General features: G+C 30.8%; 1 protein-coding gene across 3 annotated transcripts in view; it reads left to right on the forward strand.

Moving 5' to 3' along the window:
- The first annotated feature begins 14,196 nt into the window (after positions 1-14,196).
- Positions 14,197-23,294, forward strand: part of LOC139513079 (zinc finger E-box-binding homeobox protein zag-1-like) — a 39,767-nt gene continuing 30,669 nt past the window's right edge. For 2 of the 3 annotated variants that reach the window (XM_071301230.1, XM_071301229.1), the window contains exon 1: positions 14,369-14,502. In XM_071301230.1, the coding sequence (XP_071157331.1) occupies positions 14,397-14,502 (106 nt within the window). In that variant the 5' untranslated portion in view covers positions 14,369-14,396. Of the gene's footprint in view, positions 14,503-23,294 lie in introns of all 3 variants that reach the window. The other variant, XM_071301231.1, reaches the window with a different exon arrangement.

The raw sequence follows: 23,294 nt of genomic DNA on the forward strand, positions 1-23,294 counted from the left end.
GGCGCAAATGAAAGAAAAAATCGGCGCAAATGAAATGCAGATCGGCGCAAATGCAAAACGCCGTCAAAGAGACAACAACCCGCCCAAATAAAAAACAACAGCAGAGGGTCACCAACAGGTCTTCAATGTAGCGATATATATTTATACAATATATACAATATATATTTTGTACGAAGTAGTCACATAGTTTTCCTTTTATTTGAGTCAAAATAAGAAAAAAGTCACAATTATTAAATATATATGTTATATATTTGACCATATGTTATTTTGATTTTTTAAGACGAGAATCCTTAGATTGAGTGTTAAACAAACAACTGATTGCCATTAATAATAATTTGGTATTTACAACAATTATTGATAGGGACTGTTGATATCGTTTAGTGGCTTCTTGTGGCACATTTCCCTTTTTAAAGACTTTTCACTACCTGTATTGGTAGGAAGCCATGCCAATGAAAAAAAAATTGTGCTCATTATTAAAGAAAAGGAAACACTAAGCTTTCCCTAGCTGTTTATTAAAAATTCAGTTTTTAATAAAAAGAACATATTCTTTTGTTGATATATAGTATGTCAGGTATAATGAAATAAAATTTACCACTTAAAATAATTAATCTGATACAAGTATATAATGACTTTTCTATGCATTCAAAAAGTTTAGTTATATATTGCATACATGCAAATAGTGATTTTTTCATGTGCATTCCAACATACTCTGATAAATAATTATAATTAAATATATATTGTGACTTTTTTCCTCTGACTTTTTTTCTTGTGGCTGTATTTCATGTGACTTTTTTTCCTAAGGATTTTGTGACTTTTTTCCTGTGACTTTTTTTTCCCGTTTACCTTCTGAAAGTACTGACTCAGTATACCAAGCTAATGCTGTAGTCAACCAGCAGTTGTACCGAAGGAGTAAGGCTAGAAAAATAACACTTTATAAAGACGGTGCTGAAGAACCTTTTGGTATTTTTAAACACTGAGTTTATTTAAAGGAACAATCAATCTAAATGGATCGTATTATAATTTACAATATCATCGCACAGAAACTGAGAAGAGGAGGGGGGGGGGGGGGGGGGTAAGTTTTTTTTAAATTTTAATAACTTTCTTAAACTATTCTGGATTTCTACCAAAATTAGACAGAAGCTTGTTTATGATAAAAAGGGAGTATAATAAAGGAAATTTGGTAAAAATATATTTCCCTTTTCCGTGTTTTACTTATATATGGACGTAGTTTTTCTTCCAGTTAACAGCAGTTTAAGTTCCTAAATCATTTATTAACTTCATAAAGTAGGCGAGACACTGGGTTCCGCCAACCCTTACAAAATTAAACGTGTCTCTCTTAGTGCGGTGACAGAAGTGTAAAAAGTCGTCTAGATCGAAAGTTTAATCTCCCCAAATAACACACGGCTGAAAATGGTCTTAACTTAAAGACAAATATGTCTTCTTTAGTTTTTGCCCTGTCGTCAGAATTTCGTACGGTCACTTTTTTCTAAAAAGGTGTTTTAATGACTGGTAGTATATTGGAGAGTTTCAACCCCCCTTTTTCATAATGAAAAAATGTGTATGTTTGCTTACATTTAATTGAAATAGTTTTTCCTGAAGCTATTTTTTTATGTCAAAATATTCCATTCAGTATTTTATTTTCTTCTAATCTATAAAATTTGCGAAGTTTGGACTATTTGAAATTGAGGTAATTTTAATTGCAAATTCAGACTCAAACTTTAGTTTCCTCTTCATAGTAGTAATAAAAATTATCCCATAATATTTTAAGCATATAATATTTAATAAAACTAATTAGTGATAAAAATTTCGGAACCAAAATATGAAAAAAACCTTAAGAAATCAATGGAAAAAGAATGGAGTAAATATCTTCAATTTCAACACGGAACTCAATCACTTGCCTTCCGTCACATTTTGTGTATTAGTCAATAATTTGCTCTCAAATGATATATGAAATTACTACCTTTTTCGCTATTATATACACACATTTTCAATTACAGTGCACTGATATATGCCACATACTTTGTTTGTATATGTTTATATTCTATGTTTTTTCGTTATAAACATCAAATATACTTTGTCAGAAAAGTCTTATTGTAAAATCAAAATAATTGACGGATAGTTTCAGTAAATACTCCGTGATATGTCAAGTCCTTTGCAACTTGCTCCATTAAGTTCAAAGAAAAAACAAAAGTCGTTGCATTTTATGCAGTGCATAATATGCCAAATAAAAAAACCTCGATTGAAATTTTGAGTCAATTTACCAGTTTAGGGAAGTCGATTTTTGTATCTGCATTGCATAAAAGATTGGATGAGGTGAACATCAAGCTGTTTCATGCAATAGCTGTTAATTTGAAAAACTCCGTGCAGGCAGTTATTCATCGTTCATGCTACAAAACTTACACAAGTAAACATAAATGTTCCCCCTTTTAGAGCGAGGAAGCTTCTTGTCTAATATTTAATGACGACATACAATTATCTGACTGTTGTCCCTCAGTTTCGGGTATTTGTAAAATTGAGAATGGAAATGGGGAATGTGTCAAAGAGACAACAACCCGACCAAATAAAAAACAACAGCAGAGGGTCACCAACAGGTCTTAAATGTAACGAGAACTTCCCGCACCCGGAATTTGTACACGTTCTAGAATGCAGTCGTTCAACTGGAGCGCTTATATATTTTGTTGCAACAAAACATTTTAGAAAGTAGAAAATTACTCAAGTTTGAATCAGATGAGCGTATTAAAAATGTTTTATCCGTGTCAGATAAAGTTAAAGTTGAGATAGTTTCCCGTCCATCTTTTAAACTTCAATCACTCTGTCATTTTGGTTGCATTACAAATTATTTGCTTAAAACGTAAAAAAAAATCCAAACCCGTGGAAGCAGATATCTCAAAACACGATACTGCTTTTAGTAATTTTATTTTGGCTATTAATTGGCAACGATTCCTCATTGGTCATTCCTCATGACACCGTTACTCGATAAATATAGATCATTTCTTCCGGCTGATTCTAATTTAAAATATTCTACATGTAAAATGCAGTCTAAACTAATTTATTTCTATAGAAATTCAGTTGTCAAACAACTTCAACAAGTTCAAGGCAAATGTAACATAATATTTAATAGCAAAATAACTAGTATTTAAGATGCCATATAAGCTTCTAGTCAATTGAAAACTGACCTTAAAATCTCAATTTCAACTGTAATAGACACAAATAACGGACAGATATTTCATTCCGCTGCAAGTTTACTTAGAAAAGACATCGAAACTCTAAAGAAGACTATCCAATTTCGGATGAATTGTCTCTTCGTTCTTAATTCAGCCAATGCCTTCGTATTTATTGCAATTCATTCTATGGTTACTCAATGAAAATGCATACAGCCAAGACTATTTTCAGGAAATGGCACCAGAGAAATTGTGGAAATGCTAAGCAATTGTAGAGGCAATCGTTTTTGTTTTACTCCTTTTCATTTAGGATTGGCTTTACAAATGTACCATGAGTTTGGTTCAAAACATCTTTGACGCTATCTAATGTGTTGCCAACCATGAAATTGAGCGAATTCAAGATAGTGCGTACGTCTCGTATAATGTTTCCCCAGCATCTTTGCAGACAAGCATATGGATGTCATCACACCTTCCTAAACCCCCTTTTAGATCTCTTTTAAAATCTTGGATGAATTGATAGGGATGGTTTGAAGCTGGTATTTTTTTTAGAAACAAATGTGTTCGGACTTCCTACAATACCTTGTCTGTACTTGTAAAGAAAAACTCAAAATAAAGTGTTTGCTTTGAGCAGAACCTTTCATGTGCAGACCTGTGGCCATGAGTGAAATGTGTAGAAATATTAAAACATGTATTGTGACGGTTGATGAAAATGAAGATGATGGAGATAATGGTTGGTTTGGTATAAAGCTTGTTGCACTGGTACACACGGTTCCAGTCCGAGGTTAGGGGAGTGTTGACGTGCCCTTAAAAAGTTAAACCCCGCCAGTATCTGTATGTGTCTGTTTCAAGTCACGAGACGGTAATGCAGTGTTTCTATATACTATATTTGTTTCTTTCTTATTTATTTTGTACATTAATCAGGTCGTTAGAATTTTTGTTTGTTTTACATTATTCATTTGGGGAATTGAAGACTGTGCAGTATGAATTTTACTCATTGTTGAAGCCCGTACGGGACCTATAATTTTTTTATGTCTCATTTGGTCTCATTTGGAGAGTTGTCTCATTTGCAATCATATCACATCTTCTTTTTTTTTTATATGGAATACTTTTGAGGTTTGGGGTACGTTGCAAGGGATAAAAGGGGGGATATAGTTACAAAACCTATAATGTAATAGATATTAACCAGAGTTAAATACACAACAAAAGATAATACTATGGTAGCAGTAATAATTGTGAAAAAAAACCCAAAAGCAACGAGTAGTCCATAAAAAAAACTGAAGTATCCGCAAATTCAATTTGAGGTCATATTTGACTGTAGTGTTCTATGGCTTTGTTTTGATGACTCACCCACTATGATAGTTTAAAAAATAATTTTAAAGTATTGTCCTGCATGACACTTGATTTTTACCTGAAATTGATATTTTTCTTAAGGTTAAGGTGCTTTAAACATTTTATAGGTTGAAAACTTGATTTTTGAAGTTTTGTTTATAAAACGTCGTTTTAGGATTTTTTTGATAAAAAAAATCTCAATGATTAAGGTTTATGTATAAAAACAAACATTACTAAAGCCAAAACAGTATCATTTATATATAGGTAGAGTTTAGAAATAGAAAAAAATGTCAAAATTGAAACCCTCCCAAACTTTCACAGATTTTTACATATGACCTTTGACCTCAATTTAAAAAAAATGTGACCACATCAAGTCCTGACGACAGGCATATTATTATAGTACATGATTTCCTCTTTCCAATGATATATTATGTAGGTGTGTGTTCGGTGGGGAGATTAAATTCCAAAAAATCTGCCTTCAGTCACCGCACTATCTGTCTATTATAGTTTTCAAGGTGATCAGTCAAAATCGTCATTATAGAGCATTAAAGAGAAAAGAGGGACGAAAGATACCAAAGGGACAGTCAAACTCATAAATCTAAAACAAACTGACAACACCATGGCTAAAAATGAAAAAGACAAACAGAAAAACAATGGTACACATGACACAACATAGAAAACTAAAGAATAAACAACACGAACCCCACCAAAAACTAGGGGTGATCTCAGGTGCTCCGGAAGGGTAAGCAGATCCTGCTCCACATGTGGCACCTGTCGTGTTGCTTATGTGATTTCAAATCCGGTAAATAGTCTAATTCGGTAGGTCACATTCATGAAAGGGAAGGGGATTGTAGTTACGACGTAAGGAACATATCCGATATCATTTGTGAAACGGTTATTCCATAACGGTCAACCAACTCGTGATGGCGTCCGTAAAATTTACGAAGGGATGATTTCAACTTCACCATTTGGAACTCTTGGTTTAATAGCTTCCTTGTGAGCAGTAACCCTCTATCAAGAAAATCATGATAGGAAATGCAAGCACGGGAATATCGTATCAATTGGGAGATATGTACCCCGTATGCAGGTGCTGCTGGAATGTTGCTACTTAGAAATGGAAAGTTCACAATTGGAAAGCTGAAATCATCTCTTTTGTCGTAAAGTTTTGTTTTCAACCGACCCTCATTGTCAATTTCTAGATGCGAGTCAAGATATGAAGCCGACTTAACTGTATCTGTAGTATCCTTTATCTCCAATTCGATGGGATAGATGCGTTCCACATAGTCACCAAATTTTGAATTGTTTAGTGAAAGAACGTCATCTATATAGCGGAAAGTAGAGTTAAAGGATATTTCTTACTTCTTATCTTTCTTCCTAAGAAGTTCCTGCATGAAGTCAGCCTCATAATAATAAAGAAAAAAGTCGACAAGTAGAGGGGCACAGTTTGTTCCCATTGGGATGCCGACAGTCTGTTGAAAAACACGTCCTCCGAACGTTACAAATATGTTGTCAATCAAGAAATCAAGCATCTTGATAATATCGGTTTCAGAGAATTTTTTGTTTGAATCAGAGTGATTCTTTACAAAGTATGATTTATCCCTCCCTAAGACAAAATACTTGTATCTACGTTGGCCATTCTTTTTTATGAAGCAAAGTAATACCAACTCTTTCAATTTGTCTTTTAGTTTGGAATGTGGAATACTTGTGCAAAGAGTAGAAAAGTCAATTGTTTTAATACTGTTACAAGATTAAAGAGAGTTAGATTGTATGTACTCTAAAAGATCTTTGGAATTTTTAAGTATCCACATCTGATTCACGCCACCTCTAGAATAGGCAGTTTCACAATAACTTTGAAGCCCGTCTTTGATTGCTGATAAAATAGATGTTAATAATTTAGAAAGAGGTTTCGTGGAGCACTTGGAAGGTAAACGGACAGAAAGTCACAGGACAAAAAGTCACAGGACATAAAGTCACAAATTTGATAGGACAAAAAGTCACAGGACAAAAAGTCACAAATAATTTGTTGACAATTGATTGAATATACGAGAGAAAGATCTTGAAATACTTTCTTTTTGTAACATATATTTATTTCTAAGTTTAGGCAATTGTTCATACGCCTTGATAAAGGAAAATTTATTAAAATTAATCATACAAAGGACATATTTCTTGGCAGAATGAAGCCATTTAGGTAGTTAGCCACTGTGACATTTTGTTTTCATAACAATTATTTGATCATAATTGATATTTATTGAACACATTTTGAATTACAAAGTTGCTTCATATAAAATAGTTCAAGAAAAAACAAAAAAAAATATTTAAAAAAATTAGTGTAGTCTTGTTCAAAGAAAAATAATCTCAAAACTGAATTGTGACTTTTTGTCCTGTGACTTTTTGTCCGTGACTTTTTGTCTGTGACTTTTTGTCCTGTGACTTTCTGTCCGACATTCACTTGGAAGACCCAGCAATATACCGTTGTTTGTAAGGACACTTATGTAGTTTAGGTATCCAATACAGTGATGGAAGATCCAGTTCTTCATCTTTGGTTGAAATACCAAAGGAACAAAGAACAGACCTATGATTATCCAGGGTTTCCTCTTTGGTAAGTGTCGTGAGGGTATATGTTGAGTTTCCAAGTGAATTGTCTATACCTAATTCGTTTATCAAGCAATTAATGTAGTGACTTTTACAGACAAAAACGATGTTATTTGGGGCTTTGTCTGCGGGGACAACAACATATTTATCATGGAGGTCGGATAAGTGTTTAGCAACATTTGGGTCTTTAAAGATTGACGTATAGCATGGGCATTGATGGACTCATTCAGTTTCTTGATTCTGATTTGTATTAACGACCTCACTGCCTAAATCCATTCGGATAGAGTGTCTACATCTTCCTTTTCACGTTTAGCCCATTGCCTGGCATAATCCTCCACTGAGTCCATCAAAATTTTGAAGTTGTATTTCCAATTGATGGATTTAGGCTCACGATATTTCGGACCTTTCGATAACACATTTCGTAGAGAAGTGTTATTAACAATGTTAAGGTCACCGGTAATAACGTGGCCAGCAGGATTATATATGAATTGGGAACTAGCACAAGTGCAATCAGGAGGTTTAGACTTGAAGTCGTCAATATCGAGATTCTGCAAAACGCGTTTGTAATTGAAAATTTTAGTCGCAATAGGTTTGGTATAGGTATCAGAAATTATTGGTACAGACTGGTCTTTGAAATAAGGAGGTATTTTCGATTGAACTAATTTATGATGAAGGATATTGCCTAGGTTGACGCCATCGAGACCTTTGTTGGCAAAGGAAAGATTTAGAAAAGATCTTTTCTCTTTTCCATCTTTTCCAATGCGAACTGGCTTGAAAAGTCTGTGACTTGTAATATCCGAAATTATAGCTTGAAGTTTGTATTGGTTTGAATGAGGGTTTGTAACAGTGGATTCCAAACATAAATTGAACAGAGAATGAAGTTGTTTGACAATTTCGGCCATGTTGACGTTTTTATTAACCCTTTCTTATTGATCATATTTGCTGTATAAAGATTATATCCATCTATCATAATTTTAGTGATGACAGGCATTTTTCAAATGGTAAAATTCGTCATTTAAGGGCATTTACTCTTATCTAAAAGTTTTGATATAAATTAGCAATAAGAAGATCTCAACATTGTGGACACATACTTTCTAAAATTATTGACTTGTGGATTTCAAATTAATAGACAAAACTTGCATCTCTCTATGTTCTATTTGGTAAACAGACAAAAAGTCACAAATTTGATAGGACAAAAAGTCACAAATAATTTTTTGACAATTGTTTTACTATATAAGAGAAATTTCTTGAAATATTTTCATTTTATTATATTACATTCATTTTACAGTTTAGGAAAATGTTCATTGCCCTTGATAAAACAATTATTTGATCATTATTGATATTTATTAAATACGATTTATTTACAAATTTAATATATGAATAATAGTTGAAGAAAAAACAAAAACATTTTTTTTAAATAAGTGTTTTCCTATTAAAATTAAAATAATCGCAAAATGAATTGTGACTTTTTGTCCTGTGACTTTCTGTCCTACATTCGTCTAATTTAGCCCAATCAGCCTAGGCAGCCTAGGCATGGTTGGCAGGTTTGACCATGGACATACCCTATGATGACTATATATGTGGTTAAATAAGGCCTAGGAGTTTCAGAGAGGAACGGACGACCACGACGACGGCCGACAAGTGATGAGATAGCTCACTTGACCCTTTGGAATTTTGAAATGCTTTAAAAACTTTTAGAATGTTATAATCAAAGTTAAGTTAAAATGCGTGATAATCGACACCATCTATATGTCTCTGTCGACATCAAAAAGGAACAGGCCAAAATATTCTAATTAAATGAATTATATAACAAATAAAACCACAGGCATTTGTTTTGTTCAAAACATATTCATATACGCAGTGTAGATCGCAACATTTGGGGTGTTTGCGAATTTGGTAACGGGTCGAAGATTCAAGTGTTCAGTTAGATTTTCCTGTTATTAACAACAACAACAAAATAATATTCTTTTGTTTTGTATTTTTTATGTATATGTATCCATTAAAAATCTGACAACTTTGTTAATAAAATATGAAGTCAATAATTCAAAATTCAATACTGTCCACATATATCAGTTATTTAAAAAAAATGCCAGAATGTACGAATAAGTGGCTTGTAAATTCATTTTATTTTCATCTTTATGCTTATAAAAGTATCATGTGTAACATTAAAAACCTCATTTATTTTTAAAGAAATTTCAAGACTTTTACCTATAATACTTCAATGGTTTATCATGTTTATTGTAAATCTATTGAGAAGAGAACAACCCTGTCGTGATTCTGACGCTTAATGGAATATCTTTGAAGAAAGACTTTCGATTGTCTTATATTTTTCCATGGTTGTTAAAATTTTATTAGATCCATGCAATTTATTATCACCTTCACACCTTTCTTTTAAAGTTTATGATCTTGTTAATTATTAAAATATTTAGACATACCTGTATATATATATATATATACTGTTAGAATGTAACCGTTAATTTATCACAGCCACCCACCGCCCACCCGAAATCAATTTAAGATTGCATAATAGTCAATAACTAAACGTGCTCATATGTTTTAATAAAAATTGAAAAAAAAAGAAACTGAACGCGTGTAATACAAAGATAAAATACTAAAAGTAGTCACATGTTTTAAAATTAGTTTAACCCCGCAACATATGCTTGCACCTCTTGGGAACATCTTCGGTGGCTGTTTTGTGGCAATTTATCGTTATGTTTTTTTTTTGTTGAAGTGATAATTTTGGGTTGATGTCAGATCTTTAACAGGTCGAGCAAAACTCTTTGAGATAGGAGACTAGTAAGAGCTTTACATATTGTCTAGGACTTTTGTTAGTATAATAATCCCAGATATTATGACTTTTGTTTGTAAGAATATGTTTAACCCTTAAAATCATTGAAGGGCCCTAATAATATTTATTTGTATAGCCAGACAATCCAAATTTGCTTCAAAGAAGCGGTGGTTTTATATGTTTTGCCTTTCGTCTGCTCGTCCGTCAGTCAATAAGTCAGTTGATCAGTTAGTCATTTTCGTTTCCTGATTCTAAATTCTGATATGAAAGGAAAGAAGTCCACGAGAGGACATGTTTTAACTGTAGCTCTATTGTTGAAGATGAACTACATGTCATTTTAAAATGCCCATTGTATGTGGATCTAAGACAAATCATGATACATGAAGCGGTACATTTTAATGAACATTTTAACCTTTTATCAGATAATGAAAAATTTATATTTTTATTTAGTAATGGCAATGTTGCTGCTATAGTTGCCAAAACCTGCAACAATATTTATTAAGAAGAAATAGTATTTTATTTCACTAGTTCTTAATGAAACAAATGTTTTACTATCATTTAGTAAAAATGTATATTGTGAATTTTAATTATAAATTGTAAAAATATGTTTATATGTATATAATACAATATATATCTTAAAAGTCTCTCATAAATCTTTTTAAGATTGGTACATGCAATGCAAATGTTTTAATGTTTTAAATCTATGTATGTGAATCTCATTTTATGTTTGTATGTGGTGAGACTATAATAAAATATTGAATCTATTATACATTGGAAATCTTATCAATTTGAAAAGAACGTTCATTCATTACGTCAAGGATTTGTATAGTAAGACACAAAATCTTGCGCTGCATTAAACATTATACTACAGTCTATGCAAAAGTTCACGAGATTCCAATCCTTCTTACTATACAAATCCTTGATTACGTCTACAAGGTATTTTTTAACGATCTTATCTAAACTATTACCTAAGTCTGGAGAATGCAAGTATACCAGATCACCTATCATGAACTGTATATTTGTGATAAGGGTGGCAACTCTGAGATATCCATTTTTAAATTCTCGAAACATGCTTGTAGGTTAGTACTTGTTCTTTTTCTGATAGCCGAGAAAAAAGGACAATTTAACATAACGTGAAAGATATTCTCAATCGCATTTGAGGAACATAGCTGACACTCATTATTTGTTGTCAGATTCATTCGTTTAAGCGTTGCATTTATAGGCAGACAATCAGTTCTTGCCAAAAACAATAAGAAATAAGTTTATGCTTTTTATTTCTAAATTGTGTATTTTAAAGTTGAAAAAAAAAAAAAAATGATCACATAATTTTAAGAAAACATGCTATGCAAGTTTCGTGTTAATAGATAATTTCTGTACGTCAAAATAAATTTAACTTTTGTCTTTATAAATTTTGTTGTATTTGTCTTGTCAATTTCTGTCCGTTTACTATAAGTTTAAAGAATTGCATTATGAATAAAGTTTGAAGATAACTTTAACACAGCGAAAAGTACCAGTCTCGACAAGAAATCCCCCCCCCCCCCCAAAAAAAAGAGCAGAAAATGAACAAAAGGTTTCCTTACTTTTATCAAAAACAGACAAAAACTGTACTTTTTAACCGTAAACCTTTAATCAGAGACATATAATACATAAATTGTGTCTCTGCTTTTATTATCATTTTCGGGAGGGGGTATTAGATTCCTTTTCCGGAGGGGGTATTAGATTGGCTGCTATTGCTCTCTCTCTACACTTTCTTTCAATTGTCTACAATAAAAGAAGTGAAACAAGATAAAATACTATTCAATAGTTTATTAAATTTGTAATGGAAATCTGAACAAGAGAAAACCTGATTACATTTATAAGATGATCTAAAATGGGTAAATTATCAAAATTTCTCGGCGATTTATGTACACAAAAATATATCAAATTACATTCGAAACAATTTGAAATTATTTGGTTTTGAAAGATATTTTTTTACTATAAACCTTTGATATGCGTTTTGAAAGGACTTCGTAATCAAATTTTAGATAAACTAAAACTCTAAAAAAAATCTACCAAAAAACAAGAACATAGGCAATCATACCACATCTTCTTTTTTAAACATAGATCTAAAATCAATCAAAAATTCAAAGAGCGATATATTTCAATTGTCTTATTCTGTATCTTTATATGTATCACAGAGTATGTATCTGTTAAAAAATATCAATTAACGATTTTGGAGAAGAAAAAAATAGTTTAAAATTCATTTCAAAATTGAGCTCCCTCTGTTTTTGTTGAATAAATATTTTTAAAATTTTTGAATATAAACGTATTTTATGTTTGATTAAACCCTGCCATATATTTTTATTTGTAATATTAATTAAATTAAAAACTTTCTATAAATGTCTAACAAACCCCCAATCTTAAAAGGCCCCCTATCTTAATTTACCCTAAACTGTCATCATTCTCTTGCTTCATGCTATTTGTTGTATATTTTAAAATTTCTAATTTCGGACAGTCATAAAACCTGTATAGTTAGCTACTGTGAGATTTAGAGTTGCACCGTTTTTTAATTCACAGCTTCACACCTTTTCTTTGAACTATTGCTATGTTAATTATTTAATTACAGGAACAGGTAAACAGAGCAATAAAAATATTATCAATTACAGCTTTCTAACGGTTGCCGCCACGCGACCGCAATAGGTGATCACGCCAGGTGTGATGATGATTGACAGGTGAGAGGGACATTTGATTGGATAATCGATTGATTTTCAGGTAGCATTTATTGACGATCATCAGATTTGTAAACATTAATTAATCTTTGATTGATCTTCAATCACGTATCAAAACGATCATCAGAAAGTTTGACCAGAATTACTTATCATCGTAAGTATGTTTGCATGTAATATTATATTAACTAGCATTCTTTAAAAAATAAAGTATATTTGTTTTTATCATATTTATATTTCTGAAATCATGAGGTAAATTAATATCAAACATCATAATTTATATAAGTCTTATTGGAATTAAGCGTTTAGCTATTTATATATAAAAGTCTGAGAATAATTTATAATATTACTAAATATTAGAATAAGAACACCAAATAAATTACACGAAAAGAGAACATAAAAAAATATAAGTATAATGTTGCATCCCCAAATAACATTTTTTTCCCCCATTTCCATGTAAAAAATGTAGATTAATATGAAAGGTGAATCATAGGTCAAATGTCCTGTGTTTGTTTTAATGATCTTTGTAAAATATATTAATTCTAATAAACGTGAGAAATATCTTTTTTTACATTAAAATTTAACATCATGGAAGAGGGTATCAGTTTTAATTCCTTTATTCATAGTTTGACATGTTAAGATAACCCCTCACATCATTTTAATTTATATTAAACATGCCGGCTTCTGTTTGTCCATAAATAAATATCGCATATTAGCAGTGGCACTGTGCAGCTATAACATCCCATTTATAATAAATATTTTATTTCTTTGTTTCAAATACAAATGTCTGTTAAACAAGGTTGATATTAAAGTATAAAGCAATGTTTGTTTAGAAAGCATCACTCAGCTTAATCCATCGGAGAAATATCAAATTTCTTACGCCCTAGTGAAAAACAACATGGCCGAAACTTTGTTGATGAGGATGTGACTCAAGTCTAGATGAGGTACCTTTCAGGTTGTAATTATATTATAAATTAAACTTGACTTTATTTTTTTAAACAATCATTCACAAAAATTGTTGTCTCATTTTCCCCCGTTTCCCTCTTAATTTCTAAGAAAATTAAATTCTCGAAACTCATAAATTAATACGTAGATATTCCGCCAGGTGACTGTCGCAAAGGATGACCTGAGATTAATATCGGTGTTCTTTAAAAGCAAAACTTATTTAGAATAGTTTGTGAGAATCAGCAAAATCAGGGTTCTAGCAATAAGCCGCATTTCAAACTCAGATTATTAAACACACCTTGCTTTACCTTTATCCGCAGTCCTGTTCAGGTGTGCTGGTTTAACCACAAATTCCATTGCAAAATTTGAATAATGGGGGGGGGGGGGGGGGGGGGGGGGGGATAAGGATATTTTACATGTTTAAGCAGAAGCCATGGTATATAAAATTTTAAGTGCTTTTACATAGTGTGTGTGATTTTTTTTTTGGTCAAGAGATTTACCCTCGATTTACCTGCAGTTAGCTGATTTATAAGATCTTTTAACTTAGCAAAGTTGAACTTCAGAAGATATTCATTATAATTTTTTTTTGATTTCTTCGGGGTAGCTATTTTATTTAATTATTCTTAAATACTTTTTTTTCTTCCTGTAAAAAACCTGCATATCTAGGTGTCATACTACGGGGTACCTGTGCAGGGGACACTTCGGGATGTTTTTCCCGGCATTGCATTTTGCTTGGCTATCAAATATTCACATAACGTTGATTGTCATCATTAAATGTATTGTTGAAGATTCTTTAATTTATTTTTCTAATTATTAAAAAAAAAGACAAATTAAGTAGACCTGACCGGAAACTGTCATTTGATTTTGTAACAGTACATGCGCAATAATATTTACCAGGTTAGAAGTTGCTCAAATGAAAACATGGCAGATGTGATACACAGGTGCGGAAGACGAAAGCAGACAAACCCCAAGAGAAAAAATGGTAAGTCAACTTAAAAATATATATTTATCTATTAATCAAGGCTTCCATGGTGCCTTTTCTTCAATAATATCAAAGTAAGACATTAGATTAGTATCCCGGTGTAAGATTTCTTAGGTGTCTCTACCTTGCTGTACCTGACACTGAAAGTGATGCTGAGACAATTTTTTTTTACGAAAATGAAAAAGAATGAATGAAAAATTAATATTCTACTACAACTTAATTGAGAAAATCATGTTTTTAAACCTGAAATATAAAATTTTATTGCAAAGGTGTGATTTATAGGTGACCCTATAAATCGACATTTTGTCAGTGTTCGACTTCATCAACATCATAATATGATAAACTAAATCATGATGGCGGATCTTATCAGCTGTTTGTGAAATGTCTTTACTTTTATGATATGTGTTATTACATAATGTCTTTATTTTTATTTATTTTAAAAAAGTATATATGGAAGAATTGGTGAAAATAAATATCTGAACAATTTGTTAAATTTGATTTTTAATAAACTTAGAATTTTAATAATATGAATTCACTGTTTTAAGATCATTTATAACAACAACTTGTTCATTTTTGTTTGTTATTTTTGTTTGTTTGTTTATAATTAATTAAGTTATTTTAAATTAGAAACAAAATGAAATAGAACAAACAGAAATTTATATTTATATATCATGGGTGCAAAAAGTTGTAATAAAAATATTTTTGTTAACGCCCACTTATTTAGTCATATTAAACTTGGAGGAAACCTGGATGTTCAAGGTGTACATTGTCTAAAGGTAGAAAAATAATTTAGGTCATACTGAAAACATTTGACACAACATTATCTAAACTGATTACAGCCACATAGAAAAGTTTCAAATTTCAGAAATTGAGATAAATCCCATAGGTATATTCTAAATTGGTCTTGAGACTGAACACCTTGATACCAACAGGGGGAAAGAGCAAGACTTTTTGAGAGTTTAACTGTTAACATAATGAGATGCTGAGCTTCATGAATAATTTTCAAACAAAGGAAAAAAGGAATTAGTGTCACAACAAAACTATATCCCTTTCCTTCACAACTGGTGGTAAACATTTCTCTGACTGATTGATTTGATAAAATTGATTTATTTGATGAGTTTTAATGGTATACAGCATTTTGAAACCTTTTTAATATGAAAATATGTTTAATTGCATATAATATATGACTATTACCATTTATTTGGTACAGAGAATGTAAGGAAAAAATATTAACAGCTTCTTGGGACAGAAAATATAAGTCTGATTGTTGATGATGAAACCATTATACTTTATACATATAAATTTTTAAATCTGTGTATTGGTGTTTCACATCTATTTTTAATTTCTGGAAGTTTTCTTTAGTTTAAGACATTAATAAGTAGCAACTATTTTTTTATTTTATTTTTATAAAGAATACATTATCAATTGGTTTAATAAACATAATTCTAAAATTCCCAGAAATCAGTTTCATATATAGATCATCCTTCTGTCTCTTTATATAACTTATTTTTGGACATCTGTCTCTGAAATAATGCCAGTATACATGGTGTACCAAGTGATTTCACTTGTATTTAATTGTAGGTAATTTTGTCACATAATTTTTGTCCAGGTGTTGAAAGTCTTGAAGTTTTAGTTGGAAAATCTCTGGTAACATTATAACTTGGATCATTGGGAAATATATTTCATTGAACATAATTGAAACTCATTGATTTTTTTGAAATAGCTATATTTATTATTATTTCAATATTGAAAGAGCTAATTAATTCCAATAATTTGTTAGAAGACTAGTTGGTTTTTTTTGAAATCCCTAATTCGTTCATGTATGTGAAAGTATGTAGAACCAGAAAAGTTTTAAAGTCTGTGAATAATTGAAAAATAGGAATGCATGATTGATATGACATCAAAATAAAAAGCCAATGTTCTGAAAAAGTAATCATCAAATCTCAATTCTAATCCAAAATAGAACATAAATTTTGTGAAGAACTTGATCATTTTGAGTCAGATAATGTAAAGTTGGCAGTTATTGGTCAATTTTAGCAAACATTTATAGATAACGTTTCTCCTTTTAATGTAAGGCATGATGAATTAGGAAAATTTCTATAGAGATCAATATTAGTTTATTCTACACACTTAATGTACAATAAAAATCAATTAATCGCTGGATTCTAACAGTCAGCAATGCTTGCAATTTATAATTTCTATCTTTTCTTAGTCTATTTTAATTATTGATACATCTCTTTAAGTTTTCAAATTTTTACCTCTAACTTGAAGAATTTGTTTATTTGACTTCAAAATATGATATTTTTGGGTCATAGCAATTTTTAGATTTAGCAGCAAAATCTTTTGATTTGTATTGGAAATTTTAGAATAATACAACAGGCTTTTAAAAAATGTTCTTTCCTAGCTAAGGAACCACAAATCTTTTGTTTAGTAAGAATTCAAAGGTAACAGTGGTCTGAAGCAACTTGACATTTTGAGATTTTCAAAAATTAAGTATATAAAAAAACTCTTTTAGCAATTAAAGCTTATTTTGGTGGAATTTATTGAGGTGTAAACTTGAACAACTCACAATCTATATAAATGGTAAAGGACATTATGCTGAGATATTTTTATGTGAAAGCACATACATCATATAACTCTGTTAATTCTGTTTATTACTTTTTATTAAAAAAAAAAAACAGTTATAATATTATGTCTAGATCAAGTATTCCTTGAACTCTTACAGGACTATTGCCTGTGTAGATTTAACTCGTACTCATGATGTCATCAATAAATAGTGCCATCACCTCAAGAAATTGATTTGTCCAGTTCTTTGGTTAATTTAAGTTATGTTAATTTTACATGCTTGTTCTTTTTTATATATTTATAAGCACATTATTGTATCTTTCCTACAAAAAAACTTCATTGTGTCCATTAAGACAAATTATTTAAAGCCATATATATCTAAAAGTAATAAAACAGCCAAATCTGCCTCAAATTCTCCTTCCATGACCCAGTCAGAGTGAGTGTTGTTATCCTCCAACACAGGTATTTTGGGTATCATTCCTGCAGCAAAGATAGAATGGGTTTTCGTTAGGGTTTATTCAGCTGGGTCACAGATAGCATAAATGATATTGAAAGATATTTCAGAGGTTTAGGTGTAATAAATTATTACTGGAGGTCTTTCTAAACATGTTGTCTTTGATTATTTAAAATTTTGTGAAGTTATTTCATCAAAAGTTAACCAAACATTCAGACTCACAGAACACATGATATTTCTATAAAAACATAAAAAGCATTTTATGTACTATAACTAATTGTATGGAAATTATATAAAATTGTACAAACTCTGGTGGTGCAAAAAAAAAATTCTCATGCTGAAGCAATTAATTCAACAGAAGGCCAGGTTAAACTTCAGGTAAATCCGTAAATCTTTTGATCATACCACATCTTAGGGGTATTGTCTGCTTAATTCACCTGAAAATTATTGCCGCATTGTATGTAAATTTCTTTAATACTCATTTAAATAAATGCTTGATCTTGTAACCTCCCACTTAATACAGCAACTGATTATATTCAGCATAAATGAATTAGCATTTTTGCAAACAATGGTTTGTAACTACCTTTTGGTTGTATCATTATCATCCTGTGTAACTGACATTTGTTCTTTTCATTTTGAACAGATGAGATATTTTGAATAAAATGTCCACTTGAAAATTTTCAATAAATGATTGAAGTGAGGCAAGGTGAACCTGAAGTAATCAGTTTTAAATTTTTCTAAACCCTCTCATGAACAATAGCAGAATTATTTTTTGCCTTTTGATCTACATTCAAAGCAGTAGCTGAATATTGAAAAAAAAGAGGCCTCACATCAGATGTCCCAACCCCATAATTTTCATGGTTAGTTTTAAGCCATCTTTTAGTTATGGGTCTTAGTTACAGTCTCTAAAATAATAATAAAGTCTTTGTAATGTAAATGTCTCATATAAATACAATAAAAAAGGATAAAAGTTTGTCGTGTGACGAAGCGTGTTGGTCACACGACAAGATAATCTGCAGGTAAATTACTTACAAAATAATCACACCTGAGCTGTTTTGGACACAACCTCTTAAATTGACCTGTCATTCTGAACACCCAATGATTTACACCCCAAAAGATCACATTGTCATTTCATCATAATCTAACAGAATTTTTTGACAGTATAATTAATGGTTAAAATAAAAAGAACAAGGATAAAATTGAGGTTTCTGGCTGCTACAGTTTGTTATTAAGTGTTTCTATCCCTGCTGTCTTAGACGAAAAGATAAACAGTAAAATTGGTTTTGCACCTGGCCATTCCTGAAAATGTAACAAACTGTTTTCTGTAAAATTTAACTTTTAAAAAAAGAATGGATATGCAGTAAACATTAGTATATGTTTCAAGTGAACAAATTAAAAAAAACCTGGTGAGACATGGATTTTAATAGTACTGATTTATTATTAAAATCATTGGCTCTAGTTATTGAAATCAAAATCCTGGTCTTAATAATGTTGTACTCAGAGAAATTCTGGTCCTCTGAGTTCAAAATAACAATAAATTTTGGATGCAGTTTTGTTTAAACAAATGGATACAGTAGATCACCCTGTCCAAGAACAATGAAGAGAAAACATAGATCTTTTAATTTGTTTTTAACCAGTCATTATTCTACTATTTTTATACTATTTCTGTTTATGTTGTATTTGAAAGAAGAAAAAAAATGTTATAAATTTTTTTATAATGCGTAGTCCTCTCTACACTTTCCCATTTTTTCAAATTTTTATTTAAACATGAAGAATGATTTTTTTAATAAAATAACATTTTTATGGACTTATTTTTTTCTACGTTTCTATTGATAAGAAAGCAAAGAAATAAAAAATGAGCAAAAGTTAAGTACTGCAATTTGTCAAGCAGTTAAAAATCCCATGAACCAACATTTTAAATATGATTAATATCATTTATGACATCTCTTTATGATTTATTGACCAGATTAACTGTAAATAATCAGGTAAAATCAGGTAAATTGTAACAATTACCTGAGATTACAACTATTTAATGCTATCATTGTAGAGCTGTTTTCTTTATTGATCAGATAATAGGACTGAAAGCTTTTGTGTGATTGGTTGTCTTTCACTTCAGACAGGTGTATCATTGGTTGTTTATTTTACCTGTAAAAGGGCTGGTTCTGTTATGAGAATGTTCAGCTGTGAGATGTATAACTGTATAAACCAACTAACGAAAGAACGAATGAAAAGAACAACTTCTTCACTGTTTTAATAGACCATACAGATGGTTTTTTTTTTAAAGTAAAAAAATTGTCAATATTTTTTTTGAAAAATTTGTGGAGAATCGTTTATATTTAAAAGATGAATGACAATAAAAGAAGTTTTAAGTAAAATTTTCAGATCCTAGTACTCTTCTCAAAGATGCAATAGCTTAGCTGTGCAGATATTTTTTTCTGTGTAACAATCCTCTGGAAATTTAAAATTGAGTTATTTTATTATATAACACATAGACAAAACAGATCCTGAACTATAAGAAAAGCATTTAGGCCAAATAAAAGTATTGTGTGGTTCCTGTTACAACCTTAAAAAATATAGGGTTGGTAAGACAGCAATTATTTTTTTTATTGTTGAAATGAGGGGAAAAAATTGTGTGTTTATCAAGCTCAATTCTGGAATTATACATGTCCCTTATAGAAGTTTTTCATTTTCTATATTTTATCATTGAACTCCACGAAAATAGTATTGTTTGAAAAATATCCTAATTTAAAGGATATGTGTGGTTCCTATTACAACCTTAAAAAAATTTTGTAAGCATGGCTTAGGTCCAAAATAAATGTGTATGGCAAGTAAATCTCTTTTTCTTATAGATGTCTCATTGCCATAATAGTGCATGTTATTTCCAGTGAGTGTCCCACCAAACTTAATCCTTTCCCGCTTTCATGTTTAATTATTTGACTTGTACGTGTCAAGTTTTAAAAAAATCTGCCAATCCTTCATGCTTAGACCCCAATGAGACCTGCTATTATACTGCACCCATGTTTTCCATATTCAGGGGCGGATCCAGCCATTTTAAAAAGGGGGGTTTCCAACCCAAGACAAAAAAGGGGGGGGGGGATGTTTCCAGCTATATTTCATCATTCAAATGCATTGATCGTCCAAAAAAAAGGGGGGGGGGTCATTTGAAAATGAGGTAGTGTATGCAATTCCACAATATTGAATGATTTAAATATCTTTTGTGATTTTGGTAGTGATTTAATAAAAGAAAGATGGAGAATTATTTCCTTTGTTTATATACAATTTTATGTAGTTTTTTTATTTTATGCTTTGATTTCGAATGGCACCATAACAGTTATCTTATATCAAGAGAAAACTTTCCTTTACATTTATAAAAAAATCCCAACATATAAAACCATCTACTGAAAATTCATCATTGTAAACTAAAGAATTAACCTTTGAAAAAGGAAAGTATCATATGAGAACTGAATCATCAGTGTAGGTCTGGAACAGGAAATTTAAATCAGAATAAATTTCACCTGTTCACCTTTGTTATCTATAATAGTTATTAAAACTGATACAGGTGAATAAAGGTGGGCTATTGTTTTAATTTTGCATCAGGTGTAACTAGGGGGCTGTATCAAACTAGAAAACTTTCATTCAAACAGCTCCAGATGCTCCAAGGGAACGAAATGCAACTGTTTCAGAATTCATATGATTTTAGAATTCTAAAATGGAAACTCCTCTTACGTTTTTTTATATGTAAGATTTTTTCAAAGTTTTAAGAAATGAAACTAATCTAATGTGTCTAAATAGTTGATTGATTATAGTGTTTTCTGGTATAAAAATGATCATGTACAAAAACTGCACCATGCAATACTGGTTGGTTACAAGGTTGGTCTTCTAAAATCAAAGTTAATACAATAATCATTGATCTTTCTGGTCTAATTTTAGAAAAAAAGATATTTTGTTGACATTTTAAGTTTCTGAATCCCTAGATCTTGGTGTGTTTTGAAACTTTCCTTTTGTTGAAAGGTACCAGATATGCAGTAAATTAAAATATTTACCTGTTGGAAAACAACACACCTTGAAAAACAATATCTTAATCTAATTAAGTTGTCAGATTAGGTTAATTCTGAGCTATATGGTTCCTAATAAATTAAATCGTAAGCAGTGTCCTATGTTCGACCTACATATGTTTATGAAGATGCTGGAGATGAAGTCTGAAACTTGAAAAATGAGATTGAAAACGTAATAAATGTAGTTTTTTGTCCCCCTTAAACCAATCAAAGAAGGGTAGCATCACAATCTGTTAGTGACCTGTGGTCCACCTCCATGTTTGTCTGTCTTCTCTTCTGTCTGTCTATCAGAAACACACACTATATATAGCTACTGTCATCAGGTAACCCCACAGTTTTACTTCAGCCAAGTTTTAATTTGAACAGCAATAACACATGAATTACACAAAGTTAAGCACCTTATGATTTAAGACAGATTATAAAATATTTTTTGTGAGGTTTCTAATGTATGTTGAAACTTAGTTATGTTGTTGTTCTATAGATTGAACATAAAGTGTCATTTTGTCATTCTCTGGTGTACCTTGTCTGTATCATAGACAGATCTGCACTTTCTTGTTTCTTATTTCTTTCATTTTTGAGCCATGAACAACTCCATTATTAATTATAGAAGTAAGCAGAAACCTACCATGGAGAAACAAACTCAAGTTACACAGCATTTATATATTCATCAAGTTATACCTCACGACAGGTTTAATCAGTGCTTTAAAAAAATAAAACAATTCTTTCGTCTCTGAATCATGTCTACTTTGGGAACTTCCATAATTTGCATTTAGATTGGTTGCACCTTTGAAATTGATGAACTTCTCACACTTGAGAATATTTACATCTATGTGAAGTTCTAGGTGTTCTGAAAATAAGCGCCATGAGACATAATGTTTGAGACATGAATTTTGGGCTTTTTATTTTACCCAGACTCTGTTGGTATCAAAATTGAGGTTTAAAGTGCAATCAACTTGTCTGTATTTTTGTTTATCCAGCAATTATTTTTTACTCTCATTTACTATGCCTTTTAGAATAGGGGATTACCATTTGAAGGTTTTAACTCTAATGAACAATTGTATGTATTGAAACTTTTTAATATGCCGTTGTTGAATTAGTTCTGTTTTTGTTGACAATAGGATATGATAACTTTTGTCGAGTCCAATAATGAACTTAAGTTGAACAGTTCTACTATATGTTTTCATAACCTTTTTCAGTTCTATATATTCTGTGAAGCTATTTGAACTTCTGCACAAATTCCTTGGAGAATTTCTTTTGTCTTCCAACCACCTGTAATTAGCTTAACTCTGTTGTCATTGATTTTAATCAAATTATAATAAAAATAATGATGACATGATGAGAAAAGCACCTAGTGTTTTTATTACTCTCCTGGGAAGTTTTTCTGTGGTAGTTCTACCTGTTATTGGCTATACTCTGTAGAAATCCAGGTAATTTCTGTAAGTGATCCTGGTTAATGAGACTTCAGAGCTTTCTGCTGGAAATGACATGCTCAGGTGTAATTATTGTAAAATGACAAACGCAGGAAATTATTGAAATTGTTCATGCCATGATATTGTTTCCTTTTCCTTTTATTTATGTATCACCTAGTGAGCATACCTTGTCTACTACAATAGTTGTTCTAATAAAACGTAAAATCAGAAATACAATGACTGAAGTATGACAAAAAGTGAATCCTTTAACTCACTATTTTAATGCGAATTTTTCAACAAGTGTTTATC

The sequence above is a fragment of the Mytilus edulis genome, chromosome 2, assembly GCF_963676685.1.
Source record: "Mytilus edulis chromosome 2, xbMytEdul2.2, whole genome shotgun sequence".
Lineage (NCBI taxonomy): Eukaryota > Metazoa > Mollusca > Bivalvia > Mytilida > Mytilidae > Mytilus > Mytilus edulis.